We start from the raw sequence: 20201 nt of genomic DNA, 5'->3' as shown, positions 1-20201 counted from the left end.
ATACTTGTTTGTCCTCCTTCCTCACTCTGCTTGAAACTCTTTTTTTAGGTTTAGAAGGCATTTTCTCATTGATAAGTTTGACCAGGCTGCACGGTGGATGAGTGGTAAGCACACAGGCCTTACAGCTTTGAGACCTGAGTTCAATTTCTATCTCTTTGTGGAGTTTGCTACCTTTTGTTACCTTTTTCACATAACCTATTTTTCCCCAAATGGCTGCACGGAGAACGAGTGGTTAGTGTGCAGGCCTCACAGCTAGGAGACCCGAGTTCAATTCCGATCTCGGCCATCTCTGTGTGGAGTTTGCATGTTTTCTCCGGGTACTTCGGTTTCCTCCCACATTCCAAAAACATGCTAGGTTAATTGGCGACTCCAAATTGTCCATAGGTATGAATGTGAGTGTGAATGGTTGTTTGTCTATATGTGCACTGTGATTGGTTGGCCAAGACAGCTGGGATAGGCTCGAGCACCCCCCCCCTCCTCCAACCCTTGTGGGTAGAAAATTAGAAAATTAATTTCTCATTTAATTGCTACTATGTTACACTCTGTGTGTATGCTTGTGGCCCCGCCTCCACCCACTGAGAGACTGTATGACTGACAAAGACAGCTGGGATAGACTCCAGCACCCCTGCGACCCTGGATAAGGATAAGCGGTAGTGAATGAATGAACTCTGCTTGAAACTCTTTTTTTAGGTTTACAAGGCAGGTTTGACCAGGCTGCACGGTGGAAGAGTGGTTAGCGCGCGGGCCTCGCAGCGAGGAGACCCGAGTTCAATTACCATCTCTGTGTGGAGTTTGCATGTTGTCCCCGCCGTCGTGCATGCGTAGGTTTTCTCCGGGTACTCCGGTTTCCTCCCACATTCCAAAAACATGCTAGGTTAATTAGCGACTCCAAATTGTCCATAGGTATGAATGTGAGTGTGAATGGTTGGCCAAGACAGCTGGGATAGGCTTCAGCACCATAATTCATAAAAGCAAAATTAAATAAAAAATATGGTTGTACTTTCATTCACGTTCAATCAAAGTCTGGCATGTCATTATAGTTATGTAACAATAAAAAGTATTAAATCGATAAGACATTACGGGCTTTAAGAGCTAGATATGTGCTGATGGAGAATGACTGCATTGATATCTGAACGGCAATCGGGAGACAATGGGCAGGTCGATAACAATGAACCCTCGCAGCGGACCAAAATGAATTAAAAGCACCATGTGCAACACCCCCCCGCCCCATCCCACCCCCCCCCCACGCCAACTTGTAATTAGACGCCTTTAGGTACACCTGACTGCGATGGATGCCTAAATATAGGGCTGATGATGGCATGACAATGATGCACGACTCCATGCATCAGCTTGGCAAACAATAGAGACATTACCTTGTTACTACTTATTTGTGGTTCCACTAATGGCACATATTTTTTTACTTTTATAAATATGTATCCAAAATATTAAATGACAATATAAATCAATTTAAATAACTGGGTCTTACAAGACAAGATGGTACACCAAAAAATATATTGTAATTTAAGGCTGCACGGTGGACAAGTGGTTAGCGCGCGGGCCTCACAGCTAGGCGACCCGAGTTCAGTTTCATCCTTGGCCATCTCTGTGTGGTAAAAATATCAGAAAAAAGTAAAAATATCAGAATTTTGTCATAATATAGGGCTGCACGGTGGAAGAGTGTTTAGTGCGCAGGCCACACCGTTAGGAGACCTGAGTTCAATTCCACCCTCGGCCATCCCTGTGTGGTAAAAATATCAGAATTTAGTCATAATATAGGGCTGCACGGTGGACAAGTGTTTAGTGCGCAGGCCACACCGTTAGGAGACCTGAGTTCAATTCCACCCTCGGGCATCTCTGTGTGGTAAAAATATCAGAAAAAAGTAAAAGTACAAACATCAGAATTTAGTCATAATATAGGGCTGCCCGGTGGTTGAGTGTCTAGTGTGCAGGCCTCACAGCTAGGACACCCGAGTTCAATTCCACCTTCGGGCATCTCTGTGTGGTAAAAATATCAGAAAAAAAGTAAAAGTAAAAACATCAGAATTTAGTCATAATATAGAGCTGCACGGTGGACGAGTGTTTAGTGCGCAGGCTACACCGTTAGGAGACCTAGGTTCAATTCCACCCTTGGCCATCTCTGTGTGGTAAAAATATCAGAAAAAAGTAAAAGTAAAAATATCAGAATTTAGTCATAGGACTGCACGGTGTTCGAGTGTTTAGTGCGCAGGCCTCACAGCTAGGAGACCCGAGTCCAATTCCACCCTCGGGCATCTCTGTGTGGTAAAAATATCAGGAAAAAAAGTAAAAGTAAAAACATCAGAATTTAGTCATAATATAGAGCTGCACGGTGGATGAGTGTTTAGTGCGCAGGCCACACCGTTAGGAGACCTGAGTTCAATTACACCCTTGGCCATCTCTGTGTGGTAAAAATATCAGAAAAAAGTAAAAGTAAAAATATCAGAATTTAGTCATAGGACTGCACGGTGTTCGAGTGTTTAGTGCGCAGGCCTCACAGCTAGGAGACCCGAGTCCAATTCCACCCTCGGGCATCTCTGTGTGGTAAAAATATCAGGAAAAATGTAAAAGTAAAAACATCAGAATTTTGTCATAATATAGAGCTGCACGGTGGATGAGTGTTTAGTGCGCAGGCCACACCGTTAGGAGACCTGAGTTCAATTACACCCTTGGCCATCTCTGTGTGGTAAAAATATCAGAAAAAAGTAAAAGTAAAAATATCAGAATTTAGTCATAAAATAGGGCTTCATGGTGACGGAGTGTTTAGTGCCAGGCCACACCGCTAGGAGTCCTTAGTTCGATTCCCCGTGCATGCGTGGGTTTTCTCCGTGTACTCCGGTTTCCTCCCACATTCCAAAAACATGCTAGGTTAATTGGCCATTCCAAATTGTCCATACGTAGGTATGAATGTGAGTGTGAATGGTTGTTTGTCTATATGTGCCCTGTGATTGGCTGGCCACCAGTATAATGTTAGCTTTTGGTTGGTGCATAATATGATACTATTTTTGCTCCTATGTCCATAAGCTTCGTATTGCGTTGTCATTATAGATTTCTGTACATTATGTGGCTTTGTTTTAGTAATTATTTCTAATTATCTATATGTATAAAGGGTCTGGAAAGTACTTGCGTTAAAAGTGTTTCCATTCTAAATACTGTCCATGTTTTATGTACATTCTGGACAGTTCGCCAGCCAATCACAGCGCATATACGCACCAAAATGCATTCACTGTTATATCCCCCCCAAGCCAAATTTCATCTTTTTGTTTCAATGTGATCCTTTTATGACTCTCTGTCCATCTTGAGCTCCTTAAGGGAGGGTCATGGCGGACAGGCATGTCCTCAATATGACCCTCGAAAGGGCTTTTGATGGTCAGGTTGAAGGAGTGAAAAACCCTCAGGCTGCTCTACCCAGGCTTCCTGGCGTCCGGCGGGTACGTTTGGGCCAGGACTGACAAGTCAAAAAAAAAAAAAAAAAAACGAGAGGTGAGAAAAAGCGCAAGTAGGAAATGGGTCGGAAAGGAAGACAGAAAGAGAGGGACGCTGGTGCGGTTATTTGTCGTTTTGGAGCCCAGTCCTGTGGTGGAGCCATCTGGTGAAGGCGTGAGACTTGAGTGTAGTGTAAATACTAATGCTGCTTTCACGCCATATGGCACCGCTATGACCGAACTTGAGTCTACTACAGTTTATGGAGTAAAATTGTGCGGTGTGAAGTAGTAGTAGTAGTAGTCATTTGTCGGTTTGTTACTATAGTTGTTGATTTATCAGTATTTGTAGTGTTAGAACTTGCCTTCCGACGTATGTATGTTTTTTTCTACCTAATTATGCATTTTTGGCCTTGTGCGACTTATGTATGTTTTTTTCTACCTAATTATGCATTTTTGGCCTTGTGTGACTTATACTCCGGAGCGACTTATGTATGTTTTTTTCTAGTCGCGGCTTGTTTTTTTTCTACCTAATTATGCATTTTTGGCCTTGTGCAACTTATACTCCATAGCGACTTATGTAGTATGTTTTTTTCTAGTAGCGACTTATGTATGTTTTTTTCTACCTAATTATGCATTTTTTGGCCTTGTGTGACTTATACTCTGGAGCGACTTATGTATGTTTTTTTTCTAGTAGCGACTTATGTTTTTTTCTACCTAATTATGCATTTTTGGCCTTGTGCAACTTATACTCCGTAGCGACTTATGTATGTTTTTTCTAGTAGCGACTTATGTATGTTTTTTTTCTACCTAATTATGCATTTTTGGCCTTATGCAACTTATACTCCGTAGTGACTTATGTATGTTTTTTTTCAACCTAATTATGCATTTTTGGCCTTGTGCGACTTATACTCCGTAGTGACTTATGTATGTTTTTTTCTACCTAATTATGCATTTTTTGGCCTTGTGTGACTTATACTCTGGAGCGACTTATGCATGTTTTTTTCTAGTAGCGACTTATGTTTTTTTCTACCTAATTATGCATTTTTGGCCTTGTGCGACTTATACTCCGTAGTGACTTATGTATGTTTTTTTCTACCTAATTATGCATTTTTGACCTTGTGCAACTTATACTCCGTAGCGACTTATGTATGTTTTTTTTTCTACCTAATTATGCATTTTTGGCCTTGTGCGACTTATACTCCGTAGTGACTTATGTATGTTTTTTTTCTACCTAATTATGCATTTTTGACCTTGTGCAACTTATACTCCGTAGCGACTTATGTATGTTTTTTCCTAGTAGCGACTTATGTATGTTTTTTTTCTACCTAATTATGCACTTTTGGCCTTGTGCGACTTATACTCCGTAGTGACTTATGTATGTTTTTTTCTACCTAATTATGCATTTTTGGCCTTGTGCGACTTATGTATGTTTTTTTCTACCTAATTATGCATTTTTGGCCTTGTGCAACTTATACTCCGTAGCGACTTGTGTATGTTTTTTCTTACCTAATTATGCATTTTTGGCCTTGTGTGACTTATACCTTGGAGCAACTTATAGTCCAGAAAATATGGTAATCTTTTGGGAAGTAAATGCTTAAATATGTCCTAAAAATTTCGATTTTACTTTTACAAATACTAAATACTAATGCTGCTTTCACGCCATATGGTACTGGTATGACCGTACTTGAGTCTACTACAGTTTATGGAGCAAAATTGTGTGGTGTGAAGTAGTAGTAGTCATTTGTCTGTGTCGGCTTTGTTACTATAGTTGTTGATTTATCAGTATTTGTGGCTTATTGCAGGCTAATGGGATTTAATACAAGAACTGCTTGGTGAGAGTTAGTATTGATGTAGAACTGCACTGCATCATACCCAGAGGAGTTGATTTAATATTAATTTACTCATGCGGGTATATCATTTCATTAGAATGTGCAGGTGTATCTGACCTTAGCGGCTTGTATAATGACTTCCAACGTTTCCATAATCAATCACTTGTGATACAATCAATAGTTCCTCAGAGTTAAATGCTAACTATTTCCTGTAAACAACTTTTTCTTTTAGGAGAACATTTTTTTTTTTTTACAGTAAAAACAAACAAGTAATTGCAATTTGGCTAAGTATGTTCTCTTATGTCCCACACTGCCCCCAGTCTAAGTAAGCATTGTGTGTATTTCATCATGCTGTCAACTCGTGACTGACAGTTCAGGGGGTGCAGCATGTTTGTCAGTGTAATAAAAAAGCTTTTTTGTTGATAATGTTCCCCACTCTATGCTATATTCGGTTTAATAATAAACGTCTGACATCACCGTGCAAGTGAAAGTGGCTTTTAGACCGGGGATGACTGATTGCGCCACGGTATATGACAGAACATATATAAGATAATAATTCATACAGCATCTGGTTTGATTAAATTGTTTAGCATTGATTTTCTTGTGTTTTTAAAGTGAAATGCATTAGCGTTGATGGTAAATTGAAGAAGCTCAAAGTCAGTTGTGTGTACTGTGTAGTGTGTGTTTGTGTGTGTGTGCAGCATCAGCAACATGCCTGCAAGGCTGCATCTCGGCATCTTTTGGAACAGTAATTAAATATTAAGCCAATAGAATAGAAGTGTGGCAGCTGTGCACGGTGTTAATGGAAGTAAGAACATAGCGCAAAAGGACAGACGCCTTTGGGAGGGAAATCTAATTCCTTCATCGGAATATGACTGACAAGCAGACAAAAGATGCAAGTGTGTGTTGGTAGTCTTTGTCATTAATCAGCAAGGTGACAGCATTGATGAATTGCCTTCTCTGTAACATCGCCTGCATGATGCATCACCTAATGACCTTCAGCGGAGATTAACTGTGCAAGAGTAGACACTTTTCTCTTTGGACTATTTAGCAGTACCGAGTACACTCAGTATATGGTATGTTTGAATTGACTACTAGGTGGGGAATTGTTTTTTTTTTTAGTGTGACTGCGACTATGACTGGGTTTAAATCTTGCTATTTTACCATGCTTGCAATGGAAGATGTGTGGTTTGATCTCTATTACACATGCTCATACTGCCCTCTGCTGTTACAACTCTGTACAGACAGAGCAGCATCTTAAAAACTATGTCAAGGATCATATAACATATTTTCCAGACTATAAGTCGCACTTTTTTTTCATAGGTTGGCTGTTAAAAAATTATGTTACATAAACACTGGACACCTTTTGTGTTCATGTTTATTTTTTCTGTAGCTGAATAACCATTGTGTTAGCATATCTTACACCTATTAGTATGTTCTCTATTCTATTCTATTATTGTTAGAACTTGCCTTCCAAGAGGACGTAATGTCTGTTTTGGTCAAGTAGTTTGAAAAATAAATTACCCGCAAAAAAATGCGACTTATGTATGTTTTTTTCTACCTAATTATGCATTTTTGGCCTTGTGCGACTTATACTCCGGAGCGACTTATGTATTTTTTTGGTTTCTACCTAATTATGCATTTTTGGCCTTGTGCGACTTATGTATGTTTTTGTTTCTACCTAATTATGCATTTTTGGCCTTGTGCAACTTATACTCCGTAGCGACTTGTTTTTGTTTCTACCTAAAATTGCATTTTTTGGCTTTGTGCGACTTATACGCCGTGGCGACTTATGTATGTTTTTTTTTTTTATACCTAATTATGCATTTTTGGCCTTGTGCGACTTGTACTCCACAGCTACTTATGTAAGTTTTTTTTCTACCTAATTATGCATTTTTGGCCTTGTGTGACTTATACTCCGTAACGACTTATGTATGTTTTTTTCTACCTAATTATGCATTTTTGGCCTTGTGCAACTTATACTCCGTAGCGACTTGTTTTTGTTTCTACCTAAATATGCATTTTTTGGCTTTGTGCGACTTATACGCCGTGGCGACTTATGTTTTTTTTTTTTTTTATACCTAATTATGCATTTTTGGCCTTGTGCGACTTGTCCTCCACAGCTACTTATGTAAGTTTTTTTTCTACCTAATTATGCATTTTTGGCCTTGTGTGACTTATACTCCGTAACGACTTATGTATGTTTTTTTCTACCTAATTATGCATTTTTAGCCTTGTGCGACTTCTACTCCGTAGCGACTTATGTATGTTTTTTTCTACCTAATTATGCATTTTTAGCCTTGTGCGACTTCTACTCCGTAGCGACTTACGTTTTTTTTTCTACCTAATTATGCATTTTTGGCCGGAGCGACTTATGTATGTTTTTTTCTACCTAATTATGCATTTTTGGCTTTGTGCAACTTATACTCCGTAGCGATTTATGTGTTTTTTTCTACCTAATTATGCATTTTTGGCCTTGAGCGACTTATAGTCCAGAAAATACGGTAATCTTTTGGGAAGTAAATGCCTAAAAATTTGGATTTTACTTTTACTAACACACCAAAATTTTATGTTGTTTTTATGTTAATGATTTATGTTCCATTGCAGATGACGCCAAACATTTTTTTGCAAAGTTTCTTGTGTGCGTGTATGAATTTCTGCAATATAGGATTCAATGTTAATATACTGAATGAATATTTTCGCAGTTTGAGCTAACACGTCTACTATTTACTGTATGTGGTCAACAGGCAGCTAAGGAAAAGAACACAGTCGTCACATGTTTTTACCTTTTATTCCTCAAGACCACATGGACATAAAAGCAGAGCAAACCTAAACACGCCTTCAGTCTTCAGTCGAAATGATTTGATCCAAACGAAAAGTCAGTTGTGTTTTTTTTTTTTTTTTACAGCAATCAATGTGAGCTCACGTGGAAGGGAAAGGAGCCACGCCTTATCATTGGATTATCATTTTACATAACTGTCTTTAAAAAAAAAAGAAAAATTAAAAAAAAAAATCAGAAGTGAAGTAGGACCCGACAGACCAAAATAAACCACAAGAAGTTTGTTTTAATGACTAAATGCAGAGAAAAAGGAGCTTCTCACACACAAAAAAAATCTGCCTACCGAGTTTGGTATTTTAAGTAAAGTCTGTCTGATGTGTAGATCAGCTCCCGCCCCCTTCTAAATGAAACAATTGAACCACAACCACCCTCGTCCAGCTATGAGACCGACACATAGAAACATTAAAATCAGTATGTTATTTTTTTTTTTCCTCCCTTGCTCCTCATTTCCACGTGTATGTTCTTGACTTTAAATAAGCCCCTACGCATTTGTGGGTCACCTTGTTTGTAAGCGGCCAGGGGTCGGGTTGAAGGTGAGGTCCGGGTGATCTCCTGTTCTTCCTCTGCCGGGTATCCCAGATTCCCCTGCTGGGCAAACATTTTCATACAAGCTAATGTTAGCAAGGGAACTCAGCAACTGCTTTTGCGACACATTGTCTGCCACAGGAAGCAGCAATAATCTGAAGAGAGCATCACACTAACAAGATTACAAAAAACATCCTCCGACACGTCTGACGCCATTGTCAGCGTTTGGCTCAACATTCCCGAACAATGTCTAGCAAGCCTGACACCACTTTGCAATTAAATATGTTTACGGGTGTCACGGCTGTTTTGATATTCCCTTAGTTGTTATCAAAGTGAACAGATGTGACATAAATGATCAGAGAAAAAACTACGACATAAGATGTTAAAAATCAAGCATGGAGCTTTCGCTCCGATACTTGAATGATGAAAGCTAACGACATACAAACATTTCACAGTCAAGTTCATGTTGTTCTGACAGGCAACAGCATTCACAAAAAGGATGTGGGTATAGAAAGGAGTACCTGGGGTGAGTACCTGCACAGTTTGACAGTCAGAGAGTATCCATGATTTTTAATTTGCCCTTTGCACATGTGGTCTCGCTCACAACACCAACGGCTGTGTGAGGTGTGGAAGTCAGCTGCAAATTATGCGATAAACCGCTACCCCTCCAGTTAGTAAGTTACGTTAGCCCCCCCCGGTTACTATGACAACCCCGTTCACCACCCACCCAAAAGAAACACACACTGCATGTCATTATCAGGCACAATAAGGGATTCCATAGCAAAAGTAATTTCTGTGTGTTTACATATGAGGATAAAACCACTCCCTGTTATGGGTACATATAAACACACAGTAGTATTTTCAATATAGCTTAACAAATCAATACTGCCAATTGGAAGAAAAAAAAAGCAAGCAGGAAAATTGCTTGCGTTCATTAAGATTTTTCTGCTACTTTTGTCCACAAAAAGACAAACATCTTGAAGGATCAAAACCGATACAAGACGAGGGGTACCTCTGGGCACGTTAGCTCAGGGCTACACTGGCCTTTCCCTCTGGGCTTTGAGTGCATTTTTTCTACCTTCTTCTCATTCATCGAGCCTAGTCGTTCATCTTCAGTGCATATTTATGATGCACTATTCAAAAACAGGATATGGTACATCAGACAAACATTATCAGCATTAAGTGAATGCAAAGGCACAAAAGTGGGGTGGGGGGTGGGGTGGGGGAGCGGTGCATAGGGAGAGGGGGGGCAAAGTGGGAGGGGTGGGGGGAGTGTGTGGGAATCGGGGAGTCAGGGTGGGTGAGTAGGAGGACGCACTTACCTGAGTCTGATCTGAGGTCCTATCAGATCAGTTTTAATTGGACTGAGTGTCACCTTCAGAATGGAGGAGCTCTTGCTGGCCGTTAAGGAGAGGGGGGGAGGCCGCGGCAGCAGCAGCCTCTGTCTCCATGGGCTGCGCTTCTGTTGAAGCCTTGACAGCATCTGCATCGCTCTCAGAGTTCTTGTCTTTCTTGGAGCTGCTGTTCTTCTCCTCGGATGACTTACGGTCTGGAAAAGCACACGAGCAAAGTCGGCTGGTTAGTGGAATCTAGGAGAGCCCGTTTGACATGTGAGAGTATGTGACATTGATGGTCACCTTTGTCCTTGGATGACCGCTCTTTGTCTCTATCTCTGTCTCTATCCCTGTCTCTCTCCTTATCTCTCTCCCTGTCCCTGTCGCGGTCCCTACTGCGGCTGCGGTGGCGATGAGCTCTGCGCTCCGAGCTATGCGACCTCCTCCTGTCGCGGCTCCGGGAGCGCCGCTTCCGGTCAGAGCGGTCGCGGCTGCGTCTCCTGTCCCTGTCTCTATCCCGGCTCCTGTAGAATTAGCAAAATAAGTATGACATTTCTACAGTAACGTTTGACATGACAGGAAAAAAAAGGTGCAAGTTACCTGCTGCGTCTACGGTCCCTGTCTCTGCTCCTGGACCTTCGACGGTCACGTGAGCGACTCCTTTTCCTGTCGGATGCTCGGCTGGAGTGGCGGCTGTTGGAATTGCTTCGGCGTGCCCGTCGGTCCCTGTCCCTGTCTCTCTCTCTCTCTCTTTCCCGGTCCCTATCTCTGTCCCTGTCTCGCTCGCGCTCCTTCTCCCGCTCTTTCTCGCGCTCCTTCTCCTTTTCCTCCTCCTCTTTCCGCTTCTTCTCCCGCTCCTCCCTCTCACGCTCGCGATCTTCTCTGTCTTTCTTAACGACCGGGTTTTCACCTTGGGGGTCCTCTGAGCGGCGTCGAAGCTTCTCCTGTGGATAGTCAAGCAAAGGAGCAAGATATTTAAAATTAAATGTGTTTCAAAAGACCATTTTGAAATGTACTGATTTGTTTCTTAATATGTGGTTAATATGTAACATGTGGCACTGTTTACCTTTAGCTCCTCCACAGTGGATTTGATCTTAGCATAGCCCATATGCTGCTTTCCCATCAAGTGGTCATCCACACGAGACTGCGCATCACCCACAATCAGGAAGGCCCCGCACACCTCACACACCTCCATCTGTTTCTCCTGGGCCGCAAAGCTCTCAATGGTCTGGATGACAAGAAACATGTGCTGCATCAGTTGGGTATTATGTCATATGCTTCACAGCTACTGTAAACCATGTAAGCCTATGTGAGACATGAACAGATGTCTCTTTTCTGTGTACTAAATATATAAAAACAGCTAAAACTAAACAGCTAAGATTGCACGTTATGGGACGTACCTGTGCATGAACGTGTCTGTTACTAAATGGTTTCAGCCTCTTTAGCATTTTTAATATTTTTTTATTTTTTTACAGAAAAGAGAAAGACATGTTTATGTCTCACAGACGGATTGTGGATGATGTGTATCAATAAACAAAGTGCACTTTTTCTTCACAGCAAAAATAAATCAATGAAAAGCATACAACGTGTGAAGTATATCTGTAAGGAATCAAATTTAAGGGTGGAAATCACAGTAAGTGGAGAGCATAATTTGAAGGCTGAGTCACATGACTCACAGAAGGGTTTGAGCTGAGCTGCTCCCTCTCCTCCTTGAGCTGCTCTACCAGTTTCATCATGCCCTGAGCCTCCTCTACACGGCCCTCGGAGCCCAGCTCCTCAATCTATGGCACAGCAAAAAAATAGGGGAGTTAAATCAGTTACTTGAATGGTAAAACAAATGAATGCTATCGTGCATAGTTCACAAACAACCTGCACAACTAAATCTTCAATCTTCTCTGTTAGAACCTGAGCCTTCTCCTCATTCTTTCCTGCCGGAGGAGGAGCCTGCTGTAATAAACATTGCAGAATTAGTACACAATAACACACAAAATAACTAACAGAAAAAAAGACAAACCCCGGAATTTTGCTGAGCTTGAGAAAGAGCAAGGCGAGCGTGCCCTCGGCGAATACGCCGTTCCACCTCAGCCAAGAGTGACTGCAGATAGCGCAGGAAGTCCCGCTCGTAGCCCTCCTTCATGAACCGTGAGCTCTTTTCATAACTGGACACAGGGAAAATATTTGTAATCATTTAAAATAAAGGGAACAAACAAAGCAAGATGTTAAAACGCCTCAAACTTACACTTTCCTAAGATTTTCATCATGAATTTTCTCACAGGGGCCTGCAAAGAGAAAATAAAATGATTAATCTGTACTTTAATTACATACACATACGAGGTACAGCATTACATAAGTCCAGACATCCATGACGTCCGATAGTACAGTAATGTCCAAGCATTCCTTGTAAAATGCAATTGTACACATGTGTTTGACTTACCCAGATCTGAGCGTGTGTTTGTAAATAACTCCGCTGGACAGAAGCCACACAGATAGTATCGACAGACCTAATTGCAGAAGAAAGGTATGTTCTAAGCGTCAACGTATTCCCAACAATTATAAAACTTGGATTGGTCATAAAACACGTGATAGTTTAAGGTAAGCCATTAATGTGCCTAAAATAAAAATGTATAGAAAACGGTGCCTCATTGTGAAGATTAGCATTAGCTTTAGCAGACACTCGTCTTGTGCCGCACTTGCTAACAACGGACGAACGTGTGTTTATGTTGTTATACACACCATGCTGCGTTGTGCTATTACCCCCCTTAATGTTAAATGGTTATCGGTAAGATACGTTATTGTGACACAAAAAGAACCCCGTCTCCAAACACAAGCATTTTACTTTAGTTTGCTATCAAACTCACACTGCTAACATTAGCAAGAATGCTAACTTACGCTCTCGTCGTCCCATTTGACGTTAGAACGTTTCTCGTCCGGGGCCAAATTTCTATCTCGGCCCATTAACTCATCGAGCAATTGGGCTGCGGAAAGCATTTTCAAGCTTAATTTGAAGTATTGTTGTTAAACACAATAATATATTGCGGAGATCCAGTTCACACCATCTAATGCTCCCAAAGTACATTGAATCAAAATGGCAGCTGCTAGTGACGTCACCATCTACTTACCGCTAAGTGAAGCAGAGGCCTTTGACCCGGAAATGGAACACAACGGCAAACGCCACACTGGAAACGTGCTATGGATGGTATGTCGAATAAAATATTTCAATTCTGTGATGTTGTTCTCACCTTAAAAGAAAGCCACAACCATATACGCAATATATATGTATATAATTTGTACGCACTCAATATATGCCAATTTATTTAGAAAAAGAAGAACCACGTTACATATTTTCAAAAAGCAAGCAAAATGTAGCTATAATTAATTACAAGGGAAAACCGTTAACTTAATAACATACAATTATTTATAATATACATATGATTAAAATAAATGCTAACGGTTGTGAATCGGGTTTATCCAGTGGTGTGGAACTACATTGGCGTAGCTGTTGTTACATCTAAAAGTGTCCCCCGGTGAGGCGGTGGTGCTTCTGGCAACCCGCTGACGGAACGCTGTCGCCGTGGATAATCTTGAGTGGATAAACCCTGTGTTGAATGTGACACGAGAAACTGAACCAACAACAACGGTGTTATCCCATTATAAAAGCGGAAAATTATCAATTTACTAAGTCGCCTTAGCTGAAGAAATTTGTTGTTATCCGCTAACATAGCATCATAGATAGACCTGCTATCACCTAGTCAAGCTAGCAAGTTGTTCATATTTAGCCCGGGCGGCTAATGCTAGAAGCTTTTACAAATCCTATGAACTCGGGCGTATCGCAATCTCTGCAAACATGTCCACTACTTCATTGGATAAAGAACTACAGGAGAGACTGAGAGAGGCGTCTGCCATCGGGGATATTGACGAAGTGCGGACATTGGTGGAGAGTGGAGTAAACGTCAACTCCCAAAACGAAATAAATGGATGGTAAGTTTGCGGGCTCTTGTGTGCTCTTTCTAAAAAAATCCTGGTGTAATAAATTGATTCCTAATTATAAAGTTCAAGTGTGTTGCGTGTATCATGTTTGACATGCGATATCCAATTAGGTAAAACATGTCTTAATCCTTCCAAAATCCTTTTAGCAGGTAATCTGGGATGTTGATGACATGGACCAAAAAAAAACAAGACAATATGTTAACAGCAAAACAGTTCCTTTTGTATTAAAACAGTTACTTGTATAAGTTTATCAACACAATGGTGGCACTGTATACTAATTGCCCTCAATGCTGTTTTGGTGATCTCTAATCTGACCAGGACTTGCCTCCATTGGGCATGCAAGCGGAACCATAAGCACATAGTGTCGTACTTACTAAGTAGTGGCGCAGACAAAGACATCCTTACAGCTAAGGATGAGATGGCCTCACAGCTCACATCCAAGCCGGAGATCAAACGACTTTTAGGAGGTAAGCAATTTATCGCAGTTACTTTCTGGTTTGTATGCGTTTCATAGATGGTTCTACCGTATCTTACTTATTGTGTGGAAATATGGGGTAATAACTATAAAAGCAATCTTCACTCGCTACATGTACTGCAATAAAGGTCAGTAAGGATAATTCATAATGCCGCCTACAGAGAACATACTAACTCGTTATTTCTTAAATCACAAATACTTGCTGATATAGTTAATCTTCAAACAGCGAAAATAATGCATAAAGCTAAAAATAACCAATTACCTAAAAATGTCATCCAATACTTCTCTACAAGAGAGGAGAAATATGATCTCAGGGAAGAACAAAATTTGAAACTTATATGCTAGGACTATGTTAAAAAGCCATAGCATTTCAGTATGTGGAATCAAACTATGGAATGGATTGAGTAAGGAGCTCAAACAATGCACAACGATGAGCCAATTCAAGGAACAATACAAGCAGTTGATGTTTGCTAAATACAAGGATGAAGAGTCTTGAACCAGTCATGATGTGCTATATATATCACTATATTGACACTTACTATGGTACACATTATGTCATTGGATGCTCATATCACCTCGTACTTCGGTATGAGGTACATTATTAAAAATAATAATTAAAAAAAACTGTATTATGGAAAGCAGGACGTGAACAAATGAAACAGTTACTGATTGTAAAAGTAAACTATTATGGAAAGCAGGAAGTGAACAAATGAAACAGTTACTGATTGTAAAAGTAAACTTTATTATGGAAAGCAGGAAGTGAACAAATGAAACAGTTACTGATTGTAAAAGTAAACTGTATTATGGAAAGCAGGAAGTGAACAAATGAAACAGTTACTGATTGTAAAAGTAAACTGTATTATGGAAAGCAGGAAGTGAACAAATGTAACAGTTACTGATTGTAAAACTACCAGATGGAGGGGTAGGATTTAATAAGCTTTGCTTCTTCCTACTCCTTTTGGACATGTGGAACTGTGAACTGATTATGGGATGCATTCAATTGTAATCTGATGCCTGTTCAAATGAAATAAAAACATTACCATAGATTTATGTGAGGTAAATATACAGTGTGCGGTGTACACATCCAGCTCAATTGTCCAACTTTCAGGGTTTGTGGTATTGACATTGAGTGTTTTCACAGTTGAAGTGGAGGACCTGCCTGAAGTCAAGGAGCCCGAGTTGCCAATCATCCCCAATTATTTGTCCAACCCGCAATTTATATACTCCAAGATGGATAACAAGACAGAGCTGCTCCTATCTCAGCACCTTGCACAAAACGGATCCGTGGAACACACTGAAGGCACAGGCAGCAATTCGGCCCCTCTTTCTCCAGCCCAGCACCGTCACATGACACAGAGCCTCGGCTCTGATGACCCCCCGACCAACCCCATCCAGACCAGAGAATTTGTTCCTATCGCCGAGCAAAACGGCGTGACGCCGAGCCCGGTGCCGCCTCACAACAACCACACGGTGGTAAACTGCACAGTTCCAGTGGATGTGTCGGTCGAGCCTCACCTCGTTAACCACGCCGTGCCGCACAACGGAACTGTGTGCTCGCCCCCTTTGGCCTCGCCCAGCCCGGGTTTGGCTTGCAGCGGCGGAGGTCACGTACAAGCTTCGGTGGCTAACGCTAACCCGACCGTAAGCAGGCAGCAGTCGGTGCCGCAGCAGATCGGCTACAGTCAGCCGGGGGGGGCTTTGCCAGCATTCCAGCCGTTTTTCTTCACAAGCACTTTCCCTGTCAATGTGCAAGGTGAGTCCAAATTAAAAATATGCAGACTTAGGATACTTTTATAAGTAAAAAAAGGTAATTGTGTTTATGGATCAATTTGATTCAGGTTAATAATTATAGGTTATCACATGGTTTGTCTGGTATCAGGCCAGGTATCAGCCCGAGATCGAACAAACCATGTGATGATCTTATTATCACATACTATTTAATCATGAGCTTATTGTCACGTGCCAGAGAGTTTAATTTTGATTTGAGAGAATCAGGCTCGTATTCATCCCCATTTTCTTTTCTGATTGATGAGATAAACATAGACACGTATTTGTCTTACTCAGGCGGCGGAATACTTTCTACCAGTCTTCGTTCGTTCTTGCAGTTGATGAGCCATTCAGAAAAAAGCTTGAGGTCGCCCTTGGTTTTCCGACTTGTATTTGCATTTTTAGTTTTTTCGATCATTTCAAGAGTGTCCTCATTAATGGTGATAAAACGTTCCATTTCTAATATTCTGTTTGCTATTTTCCCTATTTGTCTTTCGCCGGGAGTGTCAACCGCTGACATGTTGACAGAGCACAGACGGCAGCAAAACAAACGCTCATGCGCTGTTCTCTGATTGGTTGTTTCACGGGCACGATACCAGAGCAGCGCGCTCTGAGTGGACAGCTTCGGGGGCTGATACTGGACATGGTTAAACTCTATATTTTATCATTATCACTGCCCTGGGCTTTGACACAGTATCATTTCGGCCTTTTCCCGTATCATTCATGGGCGGTTTCTAGGGTACAGGGCCAATTAATACTGTAGTATGTGATAAGATGGAATAGGTATGTGATATTTCATAAACATTTGTTGTCTTTTTACATCTTCTCAAGGAGCAATGCTTGAATTGAAAGCTAGAAATGAAACTAGAAAAAGTCCGACCTCGATAAGTGAATTTTACATCGTCATATTGGTGATGCAGCCCAAATAATAGACCCTTCCCTCTGTGAACCGCAGCTCCCCAGTGCTGGTAGCATTAATGCAGCCCTTCTATGGCACTTCCGCCATCATACTTGACTGTAGGTCACAGTAAGACACAGTTACCTTAATGAGGAGTGTCATCACTTTAGTGATATACTGTAGCACGTTTTTTCCCCACTTAGTGTACTACTTCTAATCGTAATACCGCAAACTAAAACTGTATTTGGGTTGGAAAAAATGGCTTAAATCCTGCAATTCTTCCACTGTAGAGTTAGTACTGAAGGTGCGTATTCAAAATCCGAACGCGCGGGAGAACGACTTCATCGAAGTGGAGCTGGACCGCCAGGAGCTGACGTATCGCTCGCTGCTGAGAGTGTGCTGCCGTGAATTGGACATCAGCGCCGAGCACGTGGAGAAGATCCGGAAGCTCCCCAACACGATGTTGAGAAAGGTAAGAAGTTTTGTAGGTATTTGAATGTGTTTTGATACACTGGGAGACTGTGGAAGTGGAAATGTGTCTTCTTCCACGTACAGGACAAAGATGTTGCCCGTCTGCAGGACTTCCAGGAGCTGGAGGTGGTCTTGGAGAAATCCGAGGGCCTGGCCTTCTTCTCCGGCGCGGGGAACTTAACCGACAGACCCTGCTACAACATGAAGGCCTCCCGCCTCACTTACTAGCGCTCCCTAACAAGAGTCTCCCCCTGCTCCGACCGGGCTTGTGTAGCCGCCCCTGGAGCAGCCGTTAACCAGTTGCCTGCCAGATCTCCTCGTCGAGCTTTGTTCAGCTTGGGTGTTCTGCCAACTTTTATCAAGTTCACAAGCTTATCATCATCCTCCTCGTCCGGGCCCTTTTGCTGCTTTCGTGTTCCAACTAGCTAGTAAGAGATTACTGATGCATGTTGTCTTGGATTATGAGAGAACGTACCCCCCCCCCAACATACACACACATCTCTCTTTGTGCCAAGACTCCAGTGGAACACCAAAGGGTAGGTCGAGGACGTAGGCTTGTCTTCCTGTAGACTGAACGGGTTTCTGCAATAGCCTTATATGGACAAAGGTCTCATTTCGATGACTTGGTGAAATATATTCCACACCCCCCCCATACATGCTGTTGCTTTAACCTTAGTGTCTTTGCTGCTGATTAGGACTTCTGTTAGTTGCTTAATTAATTTTTTTTTTTTAGGCGGTGGGTGGGGTCATTATTTTAACTGCTGACTGTCAACATGGAGAGCGCTGTGGAAAAGGAGATATTCATTTTTATTTCATTGAGTTCAGTGCGGCGGCACGGCGGTCTAGTGGTTAGCGCGCAGACGTCACAGCGAGGATACCAGGGTTCAATTCCACCCAAGTTTGCATGTTCTCCCCGTGCATGCGTGGGTTTTCTCCGGGTACTCCAGTTTTCCTCCCACATTCCAAAAAACATGCTCGGTTAATTGGCGACTCTAAATTGTCCATAGGTATGAATGTGAGTGTGAATGGTTGTTTGTCTATATGTGCCCTGTGATTGGCTGGCGACCGGTCCAGGGTGTACCCTGCCTCTCGCCCAAAGACAGCTGGGATAGGCTCCAGCACCCTCCGCGACCCTCGTGAGGAAAAGCGGTAGAGAATGAATGAATGAATGAATGAGTGAGTTCAGGGCTCGCACATTCTTTTGTGCGCAGCTCCCACGTATGTTGACAGTTTAATAACCGGGTGAGCTCATTTGACCCGCCGATAAGCAACCTGCGTCACAAAGGAATGCGGCGCTGCAAGTTTTTCGTTTTATCAAGCGAAGAACGACAAATGCACCCGCTTGTCTGACACACAAACACCCCTGCCATATTATTCCATAAAGTCAGTTTACTACTTCTTTTAGGCCAGTGATTCTTAATTGACGGGTATGTAATGACCCGATGTCCCTGAATGCACCTAGCGTTCTTATCTCTGCCAGGTGCGCCCCTTGAAATATAAGCTAATTGAGGAGTTTGAGGTGTAAAATGGTCACCGTTTGAGGCCATTGTCATTTAGTTTTTATAATTTGAAACGTTAGCTTTATCAGATGACTTAAGTCTGTTTAACGTCACTTAAAAGCGCACTGACATGATGACTAATAACACTCAATTGTTATATATTAAGATGATTTGGTTGGGCAAGTGAAGAGCCTCGTTATGGTTCCATGTGAATTTTTAATGCTGCTTTCATCATCACGTTCTTTTAAATGCTGGGGCTCAATTCCCCACATTGCACATCCTACAATCAAAACGTTTCTTATCCTGTAATAACTGTTTACTGTTCAAAGCTACACCTGAAGCTCTTACTTGTATTTCTATGTTTGATGATATATATTTTTATTAATAAGCATAGTTTGTGTTTTCTTTTAACCAGGTAGGCCTGTTGTGTTTGTGTCAAAACATCAACAAAGGTGGAAGCTGGACTTGTTGAAGGAAAGTGCAATGAGAGGTAAAGACGATGTTCAAGGCTTTATTGAGACAAAGACATAAAGGTATGTTGATTCTGTGAAAAGGACGGGGTACTAACCATATTTGTGGGGTGGTTTGTTCTAGAGAGAAAAAGCAGAATGCAGCTGGACTTAAACCTATGCATCCAGAGTCTGATATTTTTATAAATGATACGTCCTGTGTACTTGCAGACATAATCGTAGGCGCTGTTTTTTTTTTTGTTTTGTTCTGGAGACCTGTATGTGTTCTTTGATAAAGCATGATGAATGACTTCATCTCCTGGCTTACTTGATGCACTTGAATTTCTAAGGGTGTCCAAAATGTGGCCTGGGGGTCACTTTAAATACATTTAAACAGGAAACAAGAAAATTAGGGGGAAAACTAAAAGTAAAAATACCATAATATAGGGCTCTACCATGTAGACTGAGAGGTGACTGCGCAGGCCTCACAACTAGGAGACCTGTGTTCGATTCCACCATCGGGCATGCGTGGGTTTTCTCCGGGTACTCCGGTTTTCTCCCACATTCCAAAAACATGCTAGGTTAATTGGCGACTCCAAATTGTCCATAGGTATGAATGTGAGTGTGAATGGTTGTTTGGTACACCAGTCCAGGGTGTACCCCGCCCTGAAGACAGTTGGGATAGGCT

At 41.7% G+C, this 20201-nt stretch overlaps 2 protein-coding genes across 3 annotated transcripts; one reads left to right on the top strand and one right to left on the bottom strand.

Annotated features, from left to right (window-relative positions):
- Positions 1-8524: 8524 nt before the first annotated feature.
- Positions 8525-13073, bottom strand: luc7l3 (LUC7-like 3 pre-mRNA splicing factor). Of its 2 annotated transcripts, none has more exons than XM_058049942.2 (11): positions 12857-13073; positions 12402-12468; positions 12207-12246; positions 11982-12126; positions 11837-11914; positions 11644-11748; positions 11034-11195; positions 10568-10911; positions 10271-10491; positions 9956-10182; positions 8525-8693 (listed from the first exon to the last, which is right to left on the bottom strand). In XM_058049942.2, exons 1-10 carry the CDS (start codon positions 12953-12955, stop codon positions 9989-9991), a joined length of 1455 nt encoding a protein of 484 aa, XP_057905925.2. In that variant the 5' UTR covers positions 12956-13073; the 3' UTR covers positions 8525-8693; positions 9956-9988. The 2 variants fall into 2 exon arrangements, with proteins under 2 accessions (XP_057905925.2, XP_057905923.2); XM_058049940.2 differs by having other exon boundaries at positions 8525-8696; positions 12857-13072.
- Positions 13074-13467: 394 nt separating this feature from the next.
- On the top strand, positions 13468-19828 carry ankrd40 (ankyrin repeat domain 40). The gene is made up of 5 exons (XM_058050208.2): positions 13468-13945; positions 14273-14421; positions 15571-16182; positions 17385-17566; positions 17650-19828. Exons 1-5 carry the CDS (start codon positions 13812-13814, stop codon positions 17791-17793), a joined length of 1221 nt encoding a protein of 406 aa, XP_057906191.2. The 5' UTR covers positions 13468-13811; the 3' UTR covers positions 17794-19828.
- Positions 19829-20201: the final 373 nt, after the last annotated feature.

This window comes from Doryrhamphus excisus, linkage group LG16, assembly GCF_037039965.1.
Source record: "Doryrhamphus excisus strain RoL-2023G ecotype Guam linkage group LG16, RoL_Dexc_Guam_v1.1, whole genome shotgun sequence".
NCBI classification, from domain to species: Eukaryota; Metazoa; Chordata; class Actinopteri; order Syngnathiformes; family Syngnathidae; genus Doryrhamphus; species Doryrhamphus excisus.
The sequence above is the reverse complement of the archived record's forward strand: the minus strand, read 5'-3'. Positions and strand labels throughout refer to the sequence as shown.

Coding starts and splice junctions, on each gene's coding strand:
- luc7l3 (XM_058049942.2), bottom strand. CDS start 12,955: ATGCTTTCCGCAGCCCAATTGCTCGATGAGTTAATGGGCCGAGATAGA. Junction 12,127..12,206: donor GATGAAAATCTTAGGAAAGT/GTAAGTTTGAGG, acceptor CCCTGTGTCCAG/TTATGAAAAGAGCTCACGGT. Junction 10,492..10,567: donor AGGGACCGTAGACGCAGCAG/GTAACTTGCACC, acceptor CTAATTCTACAG/GAGCCGGGATAGAGACAGGG.
- ankrd40 (XM_058050208.2), top strand. CDS start 13,812: ATGTCCACTACTTCATTGGATAAAGAACTACAGGAGAGACTGAGAGAG. Junction 13,946..14,272: donor CAAAACGAAATAAATGGATG/GTAAGTTTGCGG, acceptor TAATCTGACCAG/GACTTGCCTCCATTGGGCAT. Junction 14,422..15,570: donor GATCAAACGACTTTTAGGAG/GTAAGCAATTTA, acceptor GTGTTTTCACAG/TTGAAGTGGAGGACCTGCCT.